Source organism: Gossypium hirsutum, chromosome A09, assembly GCF_007990345.1.
Source record: "Gossypium hirsutum isolate 1008001.06 chromosome A09, Gossypium_hirsutum_v2.1, whole genome shotgun sequence".
NCBI lineage: Eukaryota > Viridiplantae > Streptophyta > Magnoliopsida > Malvales > Malvaceae > Gossypium > Gossypium hirsutum.
In genome coordinates, this window is record NC_053432.1 from 80217934 (window position 1) to 80241579 (window position 23646).

General features: G+C 37.2%; 1 protein-coding gene and 2 long non-coding RNA genes across 3 annotated transcripts; all 3 read right to left on the reverse strand.

Annotated features, from left to right (window-relative positions):
• Positions 1-1190: 1190 nt before the first annotated feature.
• Positions 1191-3541, reverse strand: LOC107935194 (uncharacterized). The gene is made up of 3 exons (XR_001694161.2): positions 3445-3541; positions 2890-2972; positions 1191-1446 (listed from the first exon to the last, which is right to left on the reverse strand). It is a non-coding gene; the product is annotated as an uncharacterized lncRNA (long non-coding RNA).
• An 11623-nt stretch (positions 3542-15164) lies between these two features.
• LOC107935195 (uncharacterized) lies at positions 15165-16347 on the reverse strand. The gene is made up of 3 exons (XM_016867759.2): positions 16184-16347; positions 15834-15935; positions 15165-15676 (listed from the first exon to the last, which is right to left on the reverse strand). The coding sequence occupies exons 1-3, from the start codon at positions 16238-16240 to the stop codon at positions 15281-15283; spliced, it is 555 nt and encodes a 184-aa protein (XP_016723248.2). The 5' UTR covers positions 16241-16347; the 3' UTR covers positions 15165-15280.
• Positions 16348-20182: 3835 nt separating this feature from the next.
• LOC107935187 (uncharacterized) lies at positions 20183-22560 on the reverse strand. The gene is made up of 3 exons (XR_005901363.1): positions 22339-22560; positions 22188-22256; positions 20183-20771 (listed from the first exon to the last, which is right to left on the reverse strand). It is a non-coding gene; the product is annotated as an uncharacterized lncRNA (long non-coding RNA).
• Between the last annotated feature and the right edge of the window lie 1086 nt (positions 22561-23646).

Sequence of the window (23646 nt, forward strand, 5' to 3'; positions counted from 1 at the left end):
ATCCGATCACACCTGATAAAAGATTGGTGGCGACTCCCGTTTTAATTTTCACTTTCAAACAAAGTCGATCCCCGTTTTCAAAAGAATAGTTTCGACAGCTTGGCGACTCCACTGGGGAATTCGAGAGTCGAGCCTTAAATTGATTATTTTTTTGTCTTTTGTCAAAAATCGAAAATCGATTTTAAATTTACTGCATTGCATGTTGTCTGTTATTTTCGCGACTCTCTTCATAATATGCTTGCTTTAAGTGGTTTAATTCTTTGAGGTATCTTTGCATATCGCATCGCATTATTGGTCGATTTCACCCTCTTAAGTGGAAGTGAAAAACTACTTATTCATGAGGTCTTCACCTCCGTATAGGATAGTGGATCGCTTTCAGGATACATCCGTACCTGCGTCTTTGTGGGTTTTCACCTCTGTATAGTCGTAGGGAAATGTATTCCCCTGAATCGAACTCGGTCTGTATGAACCTATAATGGGTGAGGATCGAGGAATCTGCTAGTTTAGGTACCTTTACTTTAGAACCAAACTACATGTAATGAGCCCTAGGAGCCTACCCTAGGTAGAACCACACCAAACCCTAGTGATTACCTGATTAGGTGTGTAACACCCCTCGCCCGCATCCGACGCCGGGACGGGGTTCGAGGTGCTACCTGACTTTTACTAACACTTTCATACTAAACAAGGCCATGAAATCTCAAATAGTTAAAAACTTTTCTTTTCACATACAATCTGTCCCATATACGGGCTTACGAGGCCCAAAACATACATCTGGAGTGGTTTGGGACCCAATCGATAACTCATGAAAAAACTTTAAAAAAATCTCTTGCGTTAAGGCTTCACACGCCCATGTGCTCAGGCCGTGTGGCCAGAAATAGGCTAATTATTAAGCCTTTTATCACTCTCACACCATATGCATAGATACATACTTATCCAATAACATACAACGTGTCATAAATGAGCTCTTAAACATCTACAAACATGTTATGCTCAAGTTATTTTCTTATGCAATAAATATTATAGAATTTGCCCATATCATTACCACATACTAGACATAACTATCATTACATCACAAACCATTCATGAAGCATTATTAACTATTTACCAATCAATTAATCCTGCATTAGTTACTAGCTCATCAATGAATCTCAATTCAATCTCTAGGCAAACATGTTGTAAGCCACATCACAAGAAATAATAACATAAATGCATAAGAATAATCATATGGGCCCATAACGATATTAGGCGACATAGGCCAATTTACATAACTAATACTACCTTAATAACAAGCCAATGCCTTTGGCTAAATCATAATATTACATACTCACATTAAAACCCTATACATGCCATAGACTCGAATCACTTGAGTTTACTTACTCCGATAACGTTAACTCGATAGGGTGATAATATCTCTGACGGCCTCCAACCCGAGCTAACCTGGAAACTCTAAAAAAACATGGGAAAGAAGGGGGGTAAGCTTTCGCTTAGTAAGTTCATATGAAAACAATAAGCAACTCATTAACTTGTTTTATCAATGTTTACAACATATTCTCAAGTTCACTACAAGCTGTCTTCCTGAGCAACAGTCACTAAATTATTTATATCTGGAGCTACGAAACTCCAAATTAAGTTCCGTTAATTTTCTCTGAAACTAGACTTATTTTCCTTTCTTCCATAAAATTTCCATAATTTTTGGTTAAGCCAAATAGTACAGTTTATTAGTTAAATTCTCCCCTATTTCAGGGTATGACCACTCTGACCCCTGTGCACTTCAAACCGAATTTCTCCCTGTAAAAAATTCCAACGACCATGCCGTTTATTTCCCATAAAAATAAACTCAATAAGGAATCTATGCATGTAAGGTATAACTCTTAATAATTTTTGTACAATTTTTGGTGAATTTCTAAAGTTAGAACAGGGGATCTCGAATTCATTCAGACCCTGTTTCACAAGAATTCAAATATCACACAATATGGAATTCCTTTTCTTCCCCTATTTCTTTCATGTGAAAATAGACTCATTGAGCTTTAATCCCATATATTATTCTGCCTCTAACTCATTTTCCACTATTTTTAGTGTATTTTCAAAGTTACACTACTGCAGTAACTCAAATCTGTCAAGGCTAAATTACTCATTTATGATCATTGTTCATAAAATTAATACAACATCGTTTGTATAATCATCACCGAGACATTCATATCACATTTTCATTTACCATCTTACCATATTGTTGTTATGTCGAGTTTTCAACCCAAGGGTTAAGTACATACCTGTTCAAAGTATCCATTTCACAACATTTACCAATACGTCCCTTTCATCTCGAGTATTCCTCCATTTGAGTAGAATTTTACCCGTTGAACACATCAGAATATAATTCGGATACATGGAAAGTTTGCACATAAGTGCCACATAAGTAGCCAAGCTACCATGTAACCCGCCCATAAGTGAACTCAGACTCAACTCAACGAGCTCGGGCGTTCTCATCCATAAGTGAACTCGGACTCAACTCAACGAGCTCGGATGCCTAGTTACATCTCACGAACTCAGACTCAACTCAACGAGTTCGAACATTCGCATCCATAAGTGAACTCGGACTCAACTCAACGAGTTCGGATGCTCAACCATCCTAGTGACATGTCACTTGTATCCTAATCTATTCCTAAGGTTCAAACGGGATTTTCCTCGAACACATATCCTTGCCATCTTCCGTAAAATACCGAAACCAATACTCGGTAGCACTTTATATTTAACAGATAATACACATAACTTGCATTTTATTCGAAAATAACCACAAAGCATATATTTCATGATAAAAATCAGCATATCATATATTTAACATCAATAACTTAAAAATAACAATTATGCTACATTATTTACACATGAACTTACCTCGATACCACAAAGGTGAAAAGACATACTCGTCCATAAATCGATTTCTTTCCATTCTAGGTCCAAATCTCAATTTTCATCATCTATAACATCACATTTAGCCTACCAATCAGTCACAATATTCATATGGGTCTAAAAATCATATTTTTACAAATTTTTATTTTGACCCCTAAACTTTTACATATTTGCACTTTTGCCCCAATGCTCGTAAATTAATTTTTATCACATTCCTTTACTCCTTGAGTCTAGATGAACCATTTTCATAACTATAGCAACTCATAATTTCAACTATTTTACACATTTACAACTCATTGTACAACTTAGCAATTTACCCCTTTTTAAGGTATTTTCATGCAATTTCTTTCACAAAAGTTGTTTATTAGACAACTAGGACTCATAATCTTCCATAAAAACACAGCAAACAACACATTTACTCTCATGGTAAAACCTTAGACTCTTCATCATTTTGCAAAATAATCCCCTCTTATGAAAGCTTATGCTTTAGGGGTTTCAAAAATACAAAAATCATCAAGCAAAGACATTAAAATCACTTACAAGCAAGGGAAATATGTTGCTGAAATTTTCCAGCTTCAAAACCCTTTCTTTGCTGCATATTTCGGTGAAGGGGAAGAGAAAAATGATAGCTTTTTCTTTTTCTTTTTTTTTATTTGTTAATAATAAAACTATTTTGTCTAATTTTGACTTTTCAACTATTTTGTCTCCCATGGCCGGCCATCACACTTTCAATGGCCTAATTTCACTTTAAAGACCCCCAATTTAAGATACAAGGTAATTTAACACCTTTAGGTATTAAAACACAACTTTTACTTTTTACGCGATTTAGTCTTTTTTCGAAATTGGACTAGAAATCGCTAAAATTAATATACCAAAATTAACATGCACTTATAAAATCAAATTATAACACATAAAATAATACTAAAATAATTTTCTCTGGCCTCGAAATATTGGTCTCGAAACCACTGTTCCGTCTAGGCCCAAAATCAGGCTGTTACAAGGTGCTTATTTACTCACTATTTGCTTTGAATTCTATTCTTTGTATATAATACTAACTTGTTGTATTTTGATCATTTTCGCATGACATTTCATCATAAAAGGGTGTTGATTTACGTTCGGTTACTAATTAGAAGAGTTTAGCATGGAAAAAGGATTTTTTGATAGAATGGAGGATAATGCGACCGTCCGAGTGTGGTTTGAGAGAACGCAACAGAAGAAAGGAGATAGTTTGACCGAGGGATATGAATCGGAGTTGTGGGATTTCACTCGCATCAGTGTGACTCAGAACGACCTGCAAGATTTAAGGGATATATGGAATAGTTGGAATGGCGAAGTCAAACAGCTCTTTTACTGTAACTACGGCGACCTACCCTATTTGCTCGATGTAAAGGGGGACAAGAACTTGTTTCGGACCCTCGCGCAATTTTGGAACCTCGCTTACAGTTGCTTCACTTTTGGAGGAGTTGATTTAGTACCTACGGTGGAGGAATACATGGCGTTACTTAATTGCCCGAAGATTCAGGCTGATAGGGCCTATTCAAGACTTGTTAATGTCCTTCCCTTTTTGAAGAAATTGATAAATATCACGGGGATGAGCGAGCAATGGGTTGTGACCCGCATCATGCAAAAAGGGAATAGTAAATGTATTCCTTGGAGGAATTTGAGGGATTTTATTCTAGCGCACCCGGATTCGATGAAAAGAGTTGATGTTTTTGCCTTAAGTCTCTACGGTTTGATCGTCTTTCCTAAAGCACTTGGACACATAGATGAAGCCGTCTTAGATTTATTCGATCGACTTGATAAAGGTACCACACCTGTCCCGGTAATCCTAGCAGAAACTTTCCGATCCTTGAATACATGCCAGAGAGCAGGCGATGGAAGATTTATTGGTTGCGTACAGCTTCTTTTGGCTTGGTTCCACAGGCATTTTTGGAAGGTGAAGAAGGTCTCCTATCGGGTATTCTCTAAGGATTATTCCCCATTAAGAGAATTAGTGGCCACATCGAGGGGGGACGACATCTCCAAAGAGAGGTGGATAACTATTCTCCAAAATTTACGGACCGAAGACGTTGAATGGAGGGCTCCGTGGTTGATTCCTGACGAGATCTTATATAGGTGCGGTGATTTTGATTGGGTCCCTCTGGCTGGAATATGGGGAGCCATTGGATACGCTCCACTGATGGTGTTAAGGTAGTATCGATCAAGGCAGTTTATACCGGTGACACAAGGGTTGGCACAATGTGAGTTCCCCTATAAAGACAACAATTATAAAAAGAGGGTTTGCGAGATATCAGATGCATGGAACCAAACTCGAAGAATGAAAGGATTCACTGCAGGCCCGATGACGACCCCCGAGTATGAATGGTGGTGGAGTAGGAGAGTCAACGACAACATCCCTAGGCAGAATCAAGGGAACACACAACCGATAGAGGAGCATTTACGGGTCATCCCATCCGAGTTAGAGATCATTAAGCAAGATTTTGAGAAAAGAAACTCGGAGTTGGGGAAGAAGATAGAGCAGCTAGAAGAAGATAAAATGAAGTTGGGGTTAGATGTCGATATCCACAAGCTAGAGGTCGAGAAGTTAAGGAAAGGAAAGAATAAGGCCGAGGAAGATTTAGATAGTCTGAAAACTGATTACAAGAAGCTTCGTATAACAATAAAAACTGCCGGATTAGGTAAAACGTCAGAGCAATGGCGTCAAGAGATTAAAGAGGAAAAGACTAGAGCCGACCATTGGGAGAAAAGATTTCAAGATGCCTGAGTACGAGAGGACATTCTGAAGAAGAGTTTGTTAGAAACCCAAAATGAAAAGGAGAAGTTACGAGCTCGGGTGGCTGAATTGGAAAGATTACTTTAGCAACATCGTAGCCATAATTCGATAATTAAGCTAAAGGCTAGTCTGAGCAGGATCGAAGAGTTGAAAGGGAAAATAGAAGAACTCAAGACCACACTACGAGATAGCAAAATTCGAGTGGAACTTCTTGAGACAAACAACGACCATTACAGAGAACAGCTTCACCACTCTCAAAACCAGATTAGAGATAGAGACTATGTCATGGGCGAAGCTATAGCTCAGGTTCGGGAGATAGCTGATCACTTGCAAACCTTGGCAGTTCAGGCTGATATATTGAGCTTAAAGTACGAGTCGGAATCAGACCAAGGCCGAAGCTTAGCTTGGCTTCTTAGGAAAGTTAAGACTTTGGGCATTAGGGCGAATTCGTATATGTAATCATCCGTTCTATGTAAAGAAAATTTTCTTCTAGTGAAGTTCTTCTAATGAAATTGAATTGGAATCAACGCCTCTTTTTGCATCCATTCATCCATTCATTGCATATACATATCCCATAATCATTCGCTAAGGTTAGAATCATATAGTTCGCAGTTGCAACACTTCAAATCTGGAACCACGCCATTCGTATAAAACGCGTCGACAAGCTAGAGCAATGGAGGATGAGTTCAATGAAAGAATCGAAAGGATGGAAAGAGTCCAGAAGGAATTACAAGAACAACTGGCTAAGTCACAGCAAGAAACGAGGGATTTGATAGTAAGATCTCGAGAGGAATCACTTGAACAAAATGATCAAATGGCTAGAATGATGGAGATGATATCAGTTTTGGTTAAAGGAAAAGGACCCATGCAGAACCCCGACAGTATGGAACCTCAATCAAGAATTAATCATGACCAGGATCCACTCTATCCCCTAGGATTCACTCCACCACATGCCCACGTAGCACAAAGAAGGTATACTCAAGAGGAATCCACAGGCTTGGAACAGCGACCTATGTCATTTGCTCATCTAGGGCAAGGAACATTTATGTCAAATCTCGGAGCAACCCCTACCAATCCTGTAGTTCCAGATTTAGATGATCCAGTCGAAATAGCCAAGTTGAAAATAGATGATCACGGGGCTCAAAAGAAGTATAGGAATTTGGAAGAAAGACTTAAGGCAATAGAAGGCATTGAAGTCTTCTCGGTACTAGGTGCTAAAGAACTCAGTTTGGTACCTGACCTAATCCTGCCTCCGAAGTTCAAGGTGCCTGATTTCGAAAAGTACGATGGGACAAGATGTCCAAAAGCACATCTTGTCATGTTTTGCCGAAAAATGACCAGTTACGTGAATGAAGATAAGCTACTTGTACATTATTTTCAAGACAGTCTAGTAGGATCGGCTCTTCGGTGGTACAACCAGCTCAGTAAGGAAAGGATCCGATCTTGGAAAGACTTGGCGTCGGTATTCTGTGAGTAGTACAAGCATGTATCAGATATGGTGCCTGATCGGATGACTTTACAAATGATGGAGAAAAAGCCGTCAGAAACTTTTAGACAGTACGCGCAGAGATGGAGGGACATCTCAGCCCAAGTGGAACCCCCACTAATGAAAACGGAGATAACCGTCCTTTTTATCAACACCTTAAAGATGCCGTTTTATGACAAACTAGTGGGAAGCGCCACGAAGGACTTCGCAGATATTGTAATATCCGATGAGCTTATAGAGAACTCCGTCAAGAGCGGTAGAATGGAAGGTCAAGAAAGTTCAAGAAGGGTAGCACCCATGAAGAAGAAAGAACCAGAAGCCCACATAGTGGGAATGAGAAGTCGTTATACCCCTAATCCATATCCAAACCAACCCCGACCTCGAAGTTATCCCCCTCAAACCCCTTACTACCAAGCACCACCTCTTTCCTACCCCGTATACGCCACGAACAACCAAAGACCCGTCACCACATTCCCACAAAACACGGTACCCTCTCAAAGCCAGCCTAGAAACAAACCAAGACCAGCAAGGCCTAATACCGAGAGACCGCAATTTACTCCTATCCCTGTGTCGTATGGGGAATTGTACCCAAAACTTCTAGAGAAACAGCTGATTTCTCCCCATTACATGGAACCCCTTAAACCTCCATACCTAAAGTGGTACGATCCAAACGCTAGTTGTGCATACCACACGGGGAACCAGGGGCATTCCACGGAGAATTGCCTAGCCTTTAAGAGGAGAGTTCAAGGACTCATTGACACGGGTATCCTACGGTTCGATAGTGCCAGTAACGCAACTGGGAACCCGTTCCCTAACCATGCTGAAGGGAATATGAGCACAGTGGGGAAAGAGGACGAATGGAAAGTCAGAAGATGTACTTCAGAAATAAGGACGCCTCTGCAGAAAATCTGGGAGGTACTGGTTAAGAAAAGATTGCTTTGTCAACCCGATAGAATTCTCGGAGAAGAAGGTCAAAGTTTTTACAACTTCCATGGAATTGTAGGACACGACATTCAGTCGTGTGAGGAATTTAAAAGGTTGCTTCAAGACCAGATGGATAATAAGGAGATTAAGGTCCTTAACAAGAGGGAAGAGACCAACGAAAGAGAAGTATACACCTCTGACAACCAGTCATCAGGTCTCCCTTATAGCACGGATCGACCGTTAATAATTTATTATGATGCGACGAAAGAGCCGGTGAAACCAAAAATGATAATCGAAGTACCGTCTCCTTTCCCGTACAAGGACGACAAAGCCGTACCATAGAAATATGACATCAATATCGTCACACCGGAAGATGAAAAGCTCAAAGCCATAACTGGAGATGTTAGAGATGTAGGTCATTTTACCCGAAGTGGAAGATGTTATTCGAAAGAGGTCGAACCAGTGAAGAAGAACAGTGACTAGAAGCAAAAAGGGAAAGTAGTGATGCATGAGGCCGAAGTCGAGCAAGAAATTCCACCCGTGCAAGAAACTAAAAAGCCTGTGGATGAGGAGGAAGCACAGGAGTTCTTGAAATTTATCAAACACAGTGAATACAATGTGGTGGAACAATTGAATAAGCAACCAGCACGAATCTCGATTTTATCTCTGCTGGTAAATTCGGAGCCACACCGGAACGCTTTGCTGAAGGTGTTGAATCAAGCTTACATGGCAAAAAATATATCCGTGGAGATGCTGGACAGATGGGTGAACAACTTGAATGCGGATAATTTCATTTCTTTTAGTGATGACGAAATACCACCCAATGGTAGAGGCTCCGTGAAAGCACTACATGTTACGACTCGTTGCAAGGGCTACATAATACCGAATGTGCTTATCGATAATAGCTCGGCACTCAATGTCATGCCTTTGGCCACGCTTTCCAGAATTCTGATAGATCTGTCCTATTTAAGGCCCTGTCATTCCACGGTAAGGGCATTCGATGGGATAAGGCGTGAAGTTATGGGAAAGATTGATATCCCTTTAGAAGTGGGCCCTTACATTTATAATGTCGAGTTCCAAGTCATGGACATCACACCCTCGTATAACTGCCTTCTGGGAAGGCCCTGGATCCATTCTGCCGGAGCAGTTCCATCCTCTCTCCATCAAAAAGTAAAGTTCATCATGGATGGTTGTTTGGTCACTATCGAGGGAGAAGAAGACATTATCGCGTCTATCTCTGCTGATACGCCATATATTGAAGTAAGCAAAGACGCAGTGGAATGTTCCTTCCGATCCCTTGAATTTGTCAATGCCACTTTTGTCGCTAAGAGAAATAGAATTTCGGTGCCAAAACTGTCGAGAAATACCAGAATGGGTGTCAAGTTGACTGTAGGAAGGGGAGCTCGAGCGAGAAGAGGTCTAAGGAGATATCTGCAAGGAATAGTCAGGGCTCTAAAGCCAGTACACCACAAGGCTCGATACGGTTTAGGGTTCCAGCCGGACATGCGTCAAAGAAGAAAGCAGTGGAAGAAAGATCAGGAAAGAAGGATCGCGAGAACATTAGGCCGAGAACCAGAATGGGAGCCCATAGAATTCCCTCATTTGTCAAGAACATTTACGTCTGCGGAAATGATATACCCAGGGCAGTATAGTGCACAAAGCACAATGTTAATGATCGAAGAGGGTTTTCAGAATATTAGTATAAATATCATTGACAAAGGAGCTGACGCGAGTAAAGACGTCTCAAAGATACGCCCTTGTCCTCCGGGTTTCATGTTGAACAATTGGACTGCCGAGGATCTTCTTGTAGTTTATAAGTCTTCAGAGTAATGCTCAAATGTTAACATTCTGTTATGTCCTTAGATATAATAGAATTATTTTGTAAGAGCTTGCATTCGCTCTTTATCATTTAAATGAATATTAATGAAGATGCATTTTGTCACGATTTTTCGCATTATCACTAATTCCATAATCATTTCATAGCCTATCTTTACATTTGCCTCATGCCATACCATAACATTCAGTTTGTTGGTTTCAATACTTGGATGCCCCTCTATAGTTTTCTTTTTCATTCAACTTTCAGGTGCTCAGATATCAATTGCATGATCAAACCCGTTACGAGTCCTGAAATCGATTTTGAGAAGGCTGTTTGTTTAGGAGAATTCGAAGCCAAAGAAAATGTTGAAGACTATGTCTCGTCTCCTGACTTACTAAGAATGGTGGAACAAGAGGATAAACAGATTTTGCCTCATCAAGAATTTGTTGAAACAATAAACTTAGGAGCTGAAGAAAGGAAGCAAGAAGTGAAGATTGAGACCTCTATTTAAGGGGGCACTAGGCTTAATTTGATTACTTTGCTCCGTGAGTACAAAGATGTAATCGCATGGTCATATCAGGATATGCCAAGATTGGATGAAGATGTAGTGGTCCATAAGCTCCCATTGAAGCCAGAATGCAAACCCATTCAACAAAAGCTAAGACGGATGAGACCTGAGATGTTGTTGAAAATAAAAGAGGAAGTCAAGAAGCAATTTGATGCTGGCTTCCGACAAACCTCCAAATATCCAGAGTGGGTGGCCAACATAGTTCCGGTACCAAAGAAAGACGGTAAAGTACGAATGTGCGTGGATTATCGTGACCTGAATCGAGCAAGTCCCAAAGATAATTTTCCCTTACCACACATTGATACGTTGGTGGATAACACAGCAAAACATTCATTTTTTTCTTTCATGGATGGATTCTCGGGGTATAATCAGATCAAAATGGCCCCTGAGGATATGGAGAAAACTACCTTCGTAACAATGTGGGGAACATTCTGCTACAAGGTGATGCCATTTGGGTTAAAGAATGCTGGGGCAACATATCAGAGGGCTATGGTGACGTTATTCCATGACATGATGCATAAAGAAATAGAGGTCTATGTCGACGATATGATTGCTAAATCCCGAGGGGAAGAAGAGCATGTAGTAAACCTGAAGAAGTTGTTCGACAGACTGAGAAAGTTCCAGCTAAAGCTCAATCCGACCAAATGTACGTTTTGGGCTACCTCAGGAAAATTGCTTGGCTTCATTGTTAGCGAGAGAGGCATTGAAGTTGATCCAGACAAAATAAAAGCCATTCAAGAGTTACCACCTCCGCGCACGCAAAAGGAAGTCAGAGGATTTTTAGGGAGATTAAACTACATCGCCCGATTTATCGCTCAACTTACCAACCAATGCGACCCAATCTTTCGACTCATTCGAAAACATAATCCCGGAGAATGGAACGAGGAGTGCCAAGTGGCTTTTAACAAGATAAAACATTATTTGTCTAGTCCTCCAGTGCTAGTACCACCAATGTCGGGAAGACCATTGATATTGTATTTGACTGTGTTTGAGAATTCAATGGGTTGCGGACTGGGGCAACATGACGAGTCCGGAAAGAAAGAAAAGACGATCTACTACCTCAGCAAAAAGTTCACTGAATATGAGGCAAAGTATTCGTCCATAGAAAACTACTGTTGCACTATGGTTTGGGTAGCTCGAAGACTCAGGCAATATATGTTGTATCATACGACATGGCTAATTTCAATGTTGGACCCAATAAAGTACATGATGGAATCACCTGCACTCTCAGGAAGAATGGCACGATGGCAGATCTTACTATCAGAATATGATATCGTCTATGTGAGCCAAAAGTCGATAAAAGGGAGCGCAATAGCTGACTTCTTAGCAACTCGAACAACGGAGGAATACGAGCCATTGAGATTTGATTTCCCAGATGAAGATTTAATGTGCATTACAGAAAAAGAATGTGAGTCATCAAAAGAAAAGTCATGGAAGATGAGCTTTGATGGTGCATCGAATGCATTGGGGCATGGGATTGGAGCAATATTAGTATCACCAGAAGGAAACCATTACCCACTCACTGCCAGGCTGAACTTTTTCTGTACCAATAACATAGCAGAATATGAGGCTTGTATCATGGGACTTCGTGCAGCAATTGGACGAAACATCAAAACTTTAGATGTATACGGAGACTCAGCCTTGGTGATATACCAAATCCGTGGAGATTGGGAAGTGAGAGATTCGGAACTAGTCAAATACAGTGATCTGGTGGCAGAGCTGATTAAAGAATTCGAAAAAATAACTTTTAATTACCTCCCACGAGAAGAAAACCAATTGGCTGATGCCCTGGCCACTTTGGCTTCAATTTTCAAAGCAAACAGAGAAATAGAAATAATGCCTCTTCAAATGAGCATATATGAAGTCCCTGCACATTGTTTCAACATTGAAAAAGAGCCAGATGAACGGCCATGGTTCCATGATATCTTAGAATATGTCAAGAACCAAAAGTATCCCGAACAAGCAAATGAGAATGACAAACGAACAATCAGAAGAATGGCAGCGGGATTTTTTCTTGATGGGAACATCCTGTACAAAAGAGGAAAAGATCAAGTGCTCTTGAGATGCGTAGATGCTGTTGAAGCCAGAAAAATACTTGAAGATGTCCACGAGGGAATTTGTGGGACACATGCCAATGGTTTCACTATGGCCAGGAAGATTATGAGACTTGGTTACTACTGGCTGACGATGGAAAGCGACTGCATTAGTTTTGCAAGAAAATGCCACAAATGTCAAATTTATGGCGATAAGATTCATGTAGCCCCTTCGCCCCTTCATGTCATGACTTCTCCGTGGCTCTTTTCTATGTAGGGCATAGATGTTATAGGGCCAATTTCCCCAAAAGCTTCTAATGGACACCGATTCATTTTTGTAGTTATTGATTACTTCACAAAATGGATAGAAGCTGCTTCGTTTGCCAATGTAACAAAGACTGCAGTTTGCAGATTTTTGAAAAAGGAAATCATTTGTCGATATGGTTTGCCTGAGAGAATCATTTCAGATAACGCCTTGAATCTGAAAAACAAAATGATGAAAGAAGTGTGTGAGCAGTTTCAAATAAAGCATCATTACTCGTCACCCTATCGCCCGAAAATGAACGGAGCTGTTGAAGCAGCCAACAAGAATATTAAGAAGATTATTGGGAAAATGATTGAAACATATAAAAATTGGCACGAGAAGCTACCATTTGCTTTGTATGCATATCGCACATCTGTACGGACATCTACGGGGGCAACTCCTTTCTCTCTGGTCTATGGAATAGAAGCTGTGCTACCTATCGAAGTTGAGATCCCCTCTTTACGAGTCTTAATGGATTCGAAACTAGAGGAGGCAGAATGGGTTCGAGCTCGATATGACCAGTTAAACCTCATCGAAGAAAAGCGTTTAAAGGAAATTTGTCATGGACAGATGTACCAGAAGAGAATGATCGCGGCCCATGACAAGAAAATACGGCCAAGAGAATTCCACGAAGGAGAACTCATGCTAAGAAAGATTCTTCCAATACAGAAGGACTTACGAGGAAAATGGGCACCAAATTGGGAAGGACCATATGTCGTAAAGAAGGTATTCTCGGGCGGAGCTTTGATTCTCACTGAGATGGATGGGAAGGAGTTACCGAATCCAGTGAATTCAGATGCTGTGAAAAAATATTATACTTAAAAAAGGAAAATCAAGATGAAAACCCGAAAAAGGGTATCCTAAAAAAAAGAGAAAAAAAAAGAAAAAAGAAAAAGAGAGAGGGATCAAGGTGAAAACCCGAAAAGGGCATCTTGATTAACACAAAATATTAGGATGAAAACCCTAAAGGGTGTTCTAATGAAGCAAGCACTGGCTTAAAAAGCAAGGCATTTTGAACGGTGGATCAAATAGAGAGACTACAGTATTTGAAGCATTTCTGAAAACTTGAAATCTCTTATGCAAGAAAGCCATGCTCGAAAAGATTCTTATTGAGGAACGTGGAAGAGTTCATGCGTTGAATATCTAAAGCATTTGTATTTGTTGAAATGCGATCCCCTTTCTCTTTATGACACTTTTTTTTACTATCATTGATTAACTTTCTTTGTTTACTACATTTGAAATGAATAACTGTGAGGTATCCTTTTGTCCCTACCTGACCATTTTCATGCATCTCATTATGTGGTTCATTTACATGATAAATAGTGAAATGACATACTCTAAACAAAAGAAGTGCTAAGCATTACCCGGACAAGAATTTGATAAGTACAAGAGCCTCAAAGCAAGGACAAAGTTCAACCAGGGGAAAAAGAGCGATATCTGAGAAACGCAGATTAGTTGTGAAGCTAGAGGATGGGTACAGGGCCTGAAGAGAAAGTCAAGAGTCAAAACAACGAACGCAGATCATCAAAAATCATGACGGAAAGGGACATATGACAAGCAAGCCCAAGGCACATAGCATGATCATGTAGGCATAAAGGCATTTAAGGCAAACATGTGCATTTCATGATAACATCATGCATGACATATACATGTATTTCAGCAGAACAAGAGATTTCGATGATAGCTGTACTGAATCAAAGGAAAGGACACCTGAGTTCCACCAAATGACATCTTTTGGTATTTTGATGTTTTTATTTCTATCTTTCAAAAAAATCAACTCATATTACGAAAGGTGAGTTGGGCCTCAGGTCACACGCTGAGGTATTTTCAATTTCCGTTTTTTCAATTTATGCTTTTCAAAAATCAACTCATATTACGAGAGGTGAGCTGAGCCTCGGGGCACGCCGAGGTATTTTTAATTTCTGTTTTTCAAAAATCAACTCATATTGCGAGAGGTGAGTTGAGCCTCAGGGCACGCTGAGGTATTTTCAATTTCTGTTTTTCAATTTTTGCCTTACAAATTCTGCTTTTCAAATCAACTCATATTGCGAGAGGTAAGTTGAGCCTCAGGACACGCACTACAGGAAAATAGACTTTTAGCGGCGTTTTTTTGCCTTTAGCGGCGCTTTCCCAAGTGCCGTAAAAAACGTCGCTATATGTAACGCCGGTAAAATTAGCGGCGTTTTTCTGAAAAAAGCGCCGCTAAAGACCAGGACTTTGCTTTTAGAAAAAACGCCGCTAATTTTCCCAGTTTTGCAATATGTATTTTTGCACCTATATCCAACCCTCCTGCAAGAAATTCAACCAAAAATAGCAAATATACCATGAAATCCGACCAAAACCCGCAAATTTAAATAATACAAAATTATACGAAAAATATATTATATAAATTGTAAATGAATATTCAAAATATTCTTACAATAATGTTAAAAGTTACAAGAAAACAAATGTCTAAGATGGCGGATTTTGAAATTACTGGAACATAGTCATCATAGACTGAAGTTGTAGCTGGAGTTCATTGTATTTTCTGTTCTGCTCCGCCTCCCTCGCTGCTGCCTCCTCCTCCCGCGCTGCTGCCTCCGCTCTAAGTTGAGAAATTTGCTCATCTGTGCTAGCGTGTATTTGAACTATCTGATCTTTTAGCCTCTGAACTTCAGCTTGACTTTGACTTCCGGAAAGCATGTATTGGTGCGAGGTGGATCCAAAATATTGGGTCGGGTTAACACTAGATCCTTGAAATCTAACCCGACTATACCTTTCTGGACCCAAAACTTCATTAATAATTCCGTTATCTATATCCTCAAAATTAACAGAACTATCAATCGAAGCAGTCGCTTCACACTCTGCCTTCTTATCTTTTAGTTTCTCCTAATAAATCAGTTAAAGAGTTAGAAACGAAATATACAATAAAAAGGAATACAACATAACATTATTTAAATTAAACTAATAAAAACGACGAATTAAAACATTATAATTAAATATTATAAATATTTATAATGAATCAAATTTTATTAAGCAAATATACCATAATTTCTGCAGCCTCAGATGTCATCGGAGTTCCATCTTTTTTCCTGTGCGTAATGTCAAAAAGCTGAAGGCGTCCAACTTTTTGACCAGACGAGGCTTCCTACAATATAGTAGTAAATATTATTTAATTGTAAAAAGTCATTAATACTTGATAGAATTAATAAATCTATAGTATCGCGGCTTGAGCTACACAAGCAAAACTTCTCGACCCTGCCGTGTGCGTAAATTTTTGTTTTTGCCTGCTGCTTGTTCCAACTCGCTCACGGTCCTACCTAATAAAATTATTATTACGTATATAGTAAATACTATAAACCGAAAAATTTATAAGAGTTTGCAAGTACATAATACCTCTCCTTTCTTCGAATTCCAAAATCGAACCGCATCTTCCCATTGGTACCTCAGCATTCCCGGTGGGACATTTTGCAATTTTTGTTCGAGGCTTATGGGTTTTTAAAATATTCTTTTTTCAAAATGCTTTTATGGTCTCTCCATTTTTTACCCAATGCCTTCTTGATATATGCATTAGAGACCTCTAAAGCAAACCTCTCCTAAAAAACACAAGTTTAGGAAGTAAATATAAATGATACTTAAACCAAAGTATTATAAATTACATTAACGTTTTGTTACCTTAATATTAGAGAGAGCTTGATTTTTATTGCTATCAGGCATGTTATGCCATGATTCGTAGTTGATGGGCAACATATTGGCATTTCGTGCTATAATGCCCAAATAGCCTGCTAAAAGTCGAGCTTCTTGTCCAACAGGCTGACCATGGCTGTTTCTAGTTACTTTGACACGCTCGACAGAATTTAAGTTATATAAATCTATTAGGAGCGTACGTCCTCGACCTCTGCGCGTCCGACCATTTTTAGCTGAAAAATAATATATTATTACTATATTGAAATTTAAAAAAAGAATCAGTAATAAAATTTAATACAATTTGTAAAATAAACTTAACATTACTTTGAAATTCCAGAGACTCGTCAAGTGTCTCCGGCACGCTTGAAGATCCAACAACTGTTTGCTGTTCAGCATTTACTTCTTCCGAATTTGTAGTCTTCTGTACAATACTAAGATCTCTTAATCTTCTTCTAGGCATTTTTCTTGCAACACATAAAATAGTTAAAATTTTAGTAAGAAATAACAACAATAGTAAATATAAAATAGTTAAATTATATAACATGACCAATGTTAAAATTATAACATTACATATAAATAAAAAATCATAAAATCTTACTACATCATAAATCGTAAATATCTTCGTCCACATCTTGACGAACCCATTGAAATTGTGTACTAGTACTAGGGATATTTTCATTTAAGTTTTGTTCTGGAAAAGGCAAAGTTTTTGATCTTTCAACGATGTCATCTCTACTTCCATTCCCCATGTCAAATAAGTCTCTAGGGGTGTTTCAGAGTACAACGTACCAACCCTCATCAATTGGATCTTTCGAGTAAAAAACTTGTTTAACTTGAGAAGAAAATACATACGGCTCGTCTATCAAATGTTCTCCAGTCTGAATTAATCGAGAGAAATTCACCATTGTAAAACCAAATTGATCATTTTTAATTCCGCGAGCAGTATTAGCATCAGCCCAATCACATCGAAATAAGACAACTTTCCATTTTCCATAGTAATCCAACTCAATAATGTCGGTTAGAAGTCCGTAATACTCCACATTTCCCTCGACAGGATTACTGTCCTTAGCACTAGCGTAACTTGTAATTAAAGAGTTAACAACTACTCCACAATTTTGAGTTCTCCTCAATCTCTTGCGATATTTGGTATGAAATCTGAATCTATTCATGATGAAGCCACTATATCTTTTTACTACTCGATTCGGACCTTGGGAAAGCCATTTAACTTCGTCATTAACGACATTCCCACCCCAAACCTATTGAATCAAAAGTAAATTGAGTAATTGTAAATGTTATGAGAAAACATTATTATTTGTCAATAAAATGTTGAGTTGCATACCGTTTGGCTTAACCATTCATGAAAAGATTCTACGAATAATCTATTAATCTCGCGATGTTGTAATCTTCGTGAGCGTGAATGAGATCTTAAGACTTGTTTGTACTCACTATGTTAAAAACATGTTTAATTCATTAAAAAATAAACAAATCAGAAAAAGATGAATATTTATCATATTCTAGAACTTACTTGCGTAATTGTTCAAGTGCATCGTGGTGGAAAAGAACATATCTACGTGCTTGTATCCAAGATCGGTCATCTAATTCTGCAATTTCAACTTTCCCGATTGGTTCTCCATAACTTTGAAATAAATAATTTTCGGCCAAGCTAGGATCATTGAGTCCGGCATTTCTACTTGGTCTATTCAATCTTGTTTCAACATCTTCTAAATATCTAGAACAGAATGTCATACACTCCTCTGCCAAGTAGCCTTCAGCAATTGATCCTTCCGGATAACGCTTGTTACGGCAATAAGACTTCAATTTGCTTAGGAACCTAAACACCATATACAACATTATCAAAACTGGTAACTATAGGTATAAAGGTGAATGCCTTTGAAATAAATTAGCACCTTTCAATTGGATACATCCAACGATAGAAAACCAGCCCACCAATTATTGCTTCACGAGGGAGATGAATGACAAGGTGCACCATAATTGTGAAAAAGGAAGGTGGAAAGATCTTCTCCAAATTGCATAATGTCAAAGTGGCTCGATCTTGTACTTTTTCAAGTTCTTCAACATTCAAAACTTTTCCACAAATTGCTTTCATTATATTGGACAGTTCAATTATACATGACGTTACCTTCTTTGACATACAGCACCGTAAAGCAACTGGAAGTAGATCTTGCATCAAGATGTGATAGTCATGTGATTTTAATGAATATAGTCTTCGATCTTTAAGACTTACACATCGAGATATATTTGATGCATACGCATCTGGAACCTTTATATCCTTCAACACCGTGCAGAACATTTCTTTCTTTTCCTTTGACATTGCAAAAATTGTAGGCGGCAACCAATATTTTCCATTAGGACGTACTTGGGGATGAAGATCACGCCTAATTCCCATGTGAACTAAACCAAGTCGACTCTGAAGATTATCTTTTGATCTACCATCGACGTTCAAAATTGTCTGGATGATGTTCTCGCAGACATTCTTCTCAATATGCATCACATCAAGATTGTGGCGTAATATGTGATACTCCCAATAAGGCAACTCAAAAAAAATACTTTTTTTCTTCCACAAGTCCGCCTCATTAGGGTCATCCTCCTCGTCAAATTCATCATCAGATTCATCCCTCGATCGTCTATTTGTTTGCTTGTTAGATGGTTGATTCAGCTTCTCGTAACTGAAATCAATATCTTTTAACATGAATAAGATTTCAGATCCAATGGTCTGCTCAAGAGCTTTTTTCAACTCTTCAGTACTGTCAAATAAAGCCCTCTGAAATCTATAGCTATGATTTTTATCTAACCACCGAAGATGCCCCATATAGCAGAACTTCTTCCCATTATATAACCACTGTGAACACGTTTGAGCAGCACAACAAGGGCAAGCATAACGTCTTCTGGTACTCCAACCAGATAAATTCGCATATGCCGAGAAATCATTAATTGTCCACAACAAAGCAGCACATAGGTAAAAGTTCTCCTTTCTCAATACATCATACGTCTCAACACCCGCCCATAATTGTTTTAACTCTTCAATAAGTGGTTGCAGATATATGTCAATATCATTTCCGGGGCCTTTCTCTCTGGGGATAATCATAGATAATATCAAATAAGATTGCTTCATGCAGAGCCATAGAGGCAAATTATAAGGAACAAGGACCACAGGCCAAGTACTGTACGAGGTGCTCATGATTTTAAAAGGATTAAATCCGTCAGATGCTAAACCGAGCCTTACACTCCGAGGATCACTTGCAAAGCTTGGAAATTTATTGTCAAATGATTTCCATGCTAAAGAATCTACAGGATGCCTTAATAATCCATCATCTGTTCGTTGATCATGATGCCACGTCATAAACTCTGCTGTCTTTGACGACATGAATAACCTTTGAAGCCTTGGGATTAGCGAGAAATATCGTAAAATCTTGTTTGGCTTCCTTATTGACTGTGGCCCACATTCATCCTCATTAACATCTTCTGCATCTCTATTTATCCAACAAGATTTACCGCAAACATGACAAGACTGTTGATTTCTCCGATCACCCCAATACAACATGCAATCATTTGGGCAACTATGAATTTTGTTGTACCCAAGGCCCAAATCTTTTATCACTTTCTTCATGTCTTTACATGATTGAGGGATTTTTGCAAACGGGAACATTTCTCTCAAAAGCTCTAACAGCATTGTCAAAAAGTTTCCGGTCCACCCTCCCAAACATTTTAAGTGGAAAAGGCGAATACAGAATGACATTTTCAAAAATTTTGATCCCTCATAAAGTTCTTCATTCATTTCACCAAGTAACGTGTAGAACTTCGCTGCTTCTTCATTCGGTTGTTCATCTGGTACACTTCTTCTCGTTTCCATAAAAGTATTCCCACCGATATTATAATCATCGGATGCAACATAGTTTGGTGGAAATGATTGGAAACCTTCACTCCGCATATTAAATGCATCCCGCATCATACCTTCCATGTCATCTTCTCTAACATACTGACGGTAACCACTATAAGGATATCTCGGATTAATCGTCGAAGAGGCTCCACTAGGTGTACACTCTCCATGGAAAATCCATTTTTTATACCCCCGAATGAAGCCATCAACAATTAGATGTTCGTAGACAACAATAATGCCAATAGATATTGCCACACTTCTTACACGGGTAAAGAATCATATTCTATTGGCTTGTATTGTGAAATGCAAAATCTAAAAAAGATTGCACTCCATTTTGATACTCGTTGCTTGCCCTTGAGAAATTCATCCAAGTCCTATCCATTTCGTAGTTGTTGAAGTCTAAAGTTGGCAATAAGTTACACGGGTAAGTTGTTTATTATGTAAGTCTTGATATGATATATTTTTATGTTTTATGTAAGTTATGTAGATTATGTAAGTTATGAAATTTGAACTTTAAACTATACGCTTTTAAGGAAATTATTAGATTAAACTACATGTATTAGTTAAGTTATGTAAGTTGTTATGTACGTTATGTGAGTTATGTAAATTATGTAAGTTATGTGAGTTTTGTAATTTGTTATGTAAATTATGTAAGTTATGTGAGTTATGTAAGTTGTTATGTAAATTATGTAAGTTATATGAGTTATTTAAGTTATGTAATTTATTTAAGTAATGATCAATATTAATACTGTTTTGATAAAAATTAGTTATAACTTTTAAAGACATTTAAAAATATTAAATATTAAAATCAAACATTATTAATATAAAAAAAATAGTAATTTGAATATAATAATATCAAAAAAGAATCGTAGTTTAATTTTTATAAGTAAATTTGAAATAAATTAAGGTTATATAAATATTCAATAGTAAATGAGATCGATAGAACTTTTTTCAAGTCTTTTTGAATTTTTTAAGATTCATCATACGTGGCGTTGTTACACCTAGGGAGGATCCATTATATCTTGCAGCTCGATATAAGGCAACCCGTCAGGTTTCCAGCCTATATACTTTGAATCTTAAAAATATTTAAAATAAGGTTGGAGAGAAGGTCAGCTATTGTTGTAATTATAACGGACAAGCAAGCTACATATATGGTAATAAAATTAACTCATACTTATTCATACTTAAGTTGAATCAAATAATAATTAACTTGAACCAAATATAAAAACTTATTCATACTTATTCATACTTCAAATAATAATTAATACTATTTTGATAAAAATTAGTTAAAAACATTTAAAAATATTAAATATTAAAATCAAACATTATTAATATAACAAAATAGTAATTTGAATATAATAATATCAAAAAAAATCGTAGTTTAATTTTTATATAAATATTCAATAGGGAAACAAAATACTTTCAAATTCAATTAAAAAAGAAAACATATCAAATTAAAAACTTAAAAACATATCAAATTAAAAACTTATTATAATGTAACTAATTTAAAAATACTTTCAAAAGCCAAAAATTTAAAATTAATTTGGAAACAAAATAGTTTTGCTCCAAACAGAACCAGCAATTAAATCTTTACAAAATCGCAACCCCAAAATATTAATTTTTTCAAAATCATCATGATAAAACTATTATTGATTAGAATTTTGAAATAAAACATACCTTAATAATTTCAACAACCTGGTCTACTCCACTCTCACCAGCAAACAGAGGCTGGAGTCAAAAAAGTAATATTTGTTAAGTAATTTAAAGTGAAAATGCATAGAAATAAGGAAAAAAATTTAGCAACGAAACCTGTACCTAGAACAGATGTCAATGGCTGTGGTGTATTTAGTTGCACCAAATATTAATTCAGGTGCTCGATAGTACCTAGAACAGATGTAAGATTATAAGAGTAGCACCAAATATATTTCAGTTTAAGCAAATATAAAAACTTTATCTATATCAGTACCAAATATTAATTCGAAGATTAAATGGCAGCTTCAGTTGAACCAATAGTTGCAGGAGGACCAGGAAGCAGTAATTGAAATACATACAACATTAATTCACTAATACAGACACATGTAAGATTATAAGAGTAGCACCAAATATATTTCAGTTTAAGCAAATATAAAAACTTTATCTATATCAGTACCAAATATTAATTCGAAGATTAAATGGCAGCTTCAGTTGAAACAATAGTTACAGGAGGAGCAAGAAGCAGTAACTGAAATACATACAACATTAATTCACTAGTACAGACACATGGAACTATATCCTAAAAGTCAAAACACAAGGAATTAAAGTATATGTACCATATTTAGTATACAATATAATTTTACTTCATATATATTACTTCATATAATTATTATAGTAATAATTAAATTTATTAACAATCGTCATAGTACAAAAATAGGGAAGAAAAAATTAGGTTTCGGTATCAAGAAGTTTAGTACATTAGTTAATATTGTAAAATAGAACAGTTTCTAAGTAAATCTTGACAGAATAACCCAAACAAGAAGGAATTATATAACCAACCTGCAGTGTACAAGAAGTAACAGATAGGCATTTGATACTTGATAAGGATGCTAACAAACTGATACAAAAATTATCAATCTGAATGGCTGATCATTTTTCCAATTGCTCCCTAGAATGCATTGATTTATCAAATTAGATTCAATACAGAGAACATAAATGTAAAAGTAATTAAGTAAAAAACTTACTTGCGTCTTAGAAACAGATACAGAAGAATGACCCTGAAAAAGTTTAAAAATTAAATGTCAGCAAAATCCAACTGATTTGTACCAAAATAGATCATCTTCAAACTACAACCATCTAAATTGAAAATTGATATAAGGCATAATGTGACTAATCCAGTCAATGTTCAAGATCAAGTGATGGAGAATTGAAAGACAATGACATTTCCTTAGTAAAACTTCATGTCAGTTTTGCGATATAATTCAGTCAAAATAAACTTCTTAGCCCAAAAATATGCAGCAGTTGTTGCAAATGTTTTTACATTACATATATTTATAATTCAGTCAAAATAAACTTCATGTCAGTTTTCCTAGATATAGAAAAAGGGATAGAAATGACATCCATATTTTGACACAAGTAAAAGTTTACAAGCTGCAGTGTTTGCAAAAGCTAATCATGAAAATATTGGTCAACAGATTGTTGCAGCACATCAAAATCTTGTTGTAAAAGATTGTTGATATTAGCAAGAAGTAAACTTTGGCCTCTAGCCTTAACAAGTAATGTGATAAGAGAAGTTTCCAAC

Excerpts from the sequence above, each read along its gene's own strand:
- LOC107935195 (XM_016867759.2), bottom strand. The coding sequence starts at position 16,240 with ATGCTGAGGTACCAATGGGAAGATGCGGTTCGATTTTGGAATTCGAAG. Across the intron at positions 15,936-16,183 it reads GGAATTCGAAGAAAGGAGAG|GAAGCCTCGTCTGGTCAAAA; the intron begins GTATTATGTACT and ends ACTATATTGTAG. Across the intron at positions 15,677-15,833 it reads CTGAGGCTGCAGAAATTATG|GAGAAACTAAAAGATAAGAA; the intron begins GTATATTTGCTT and ends CTGATTTATTAG.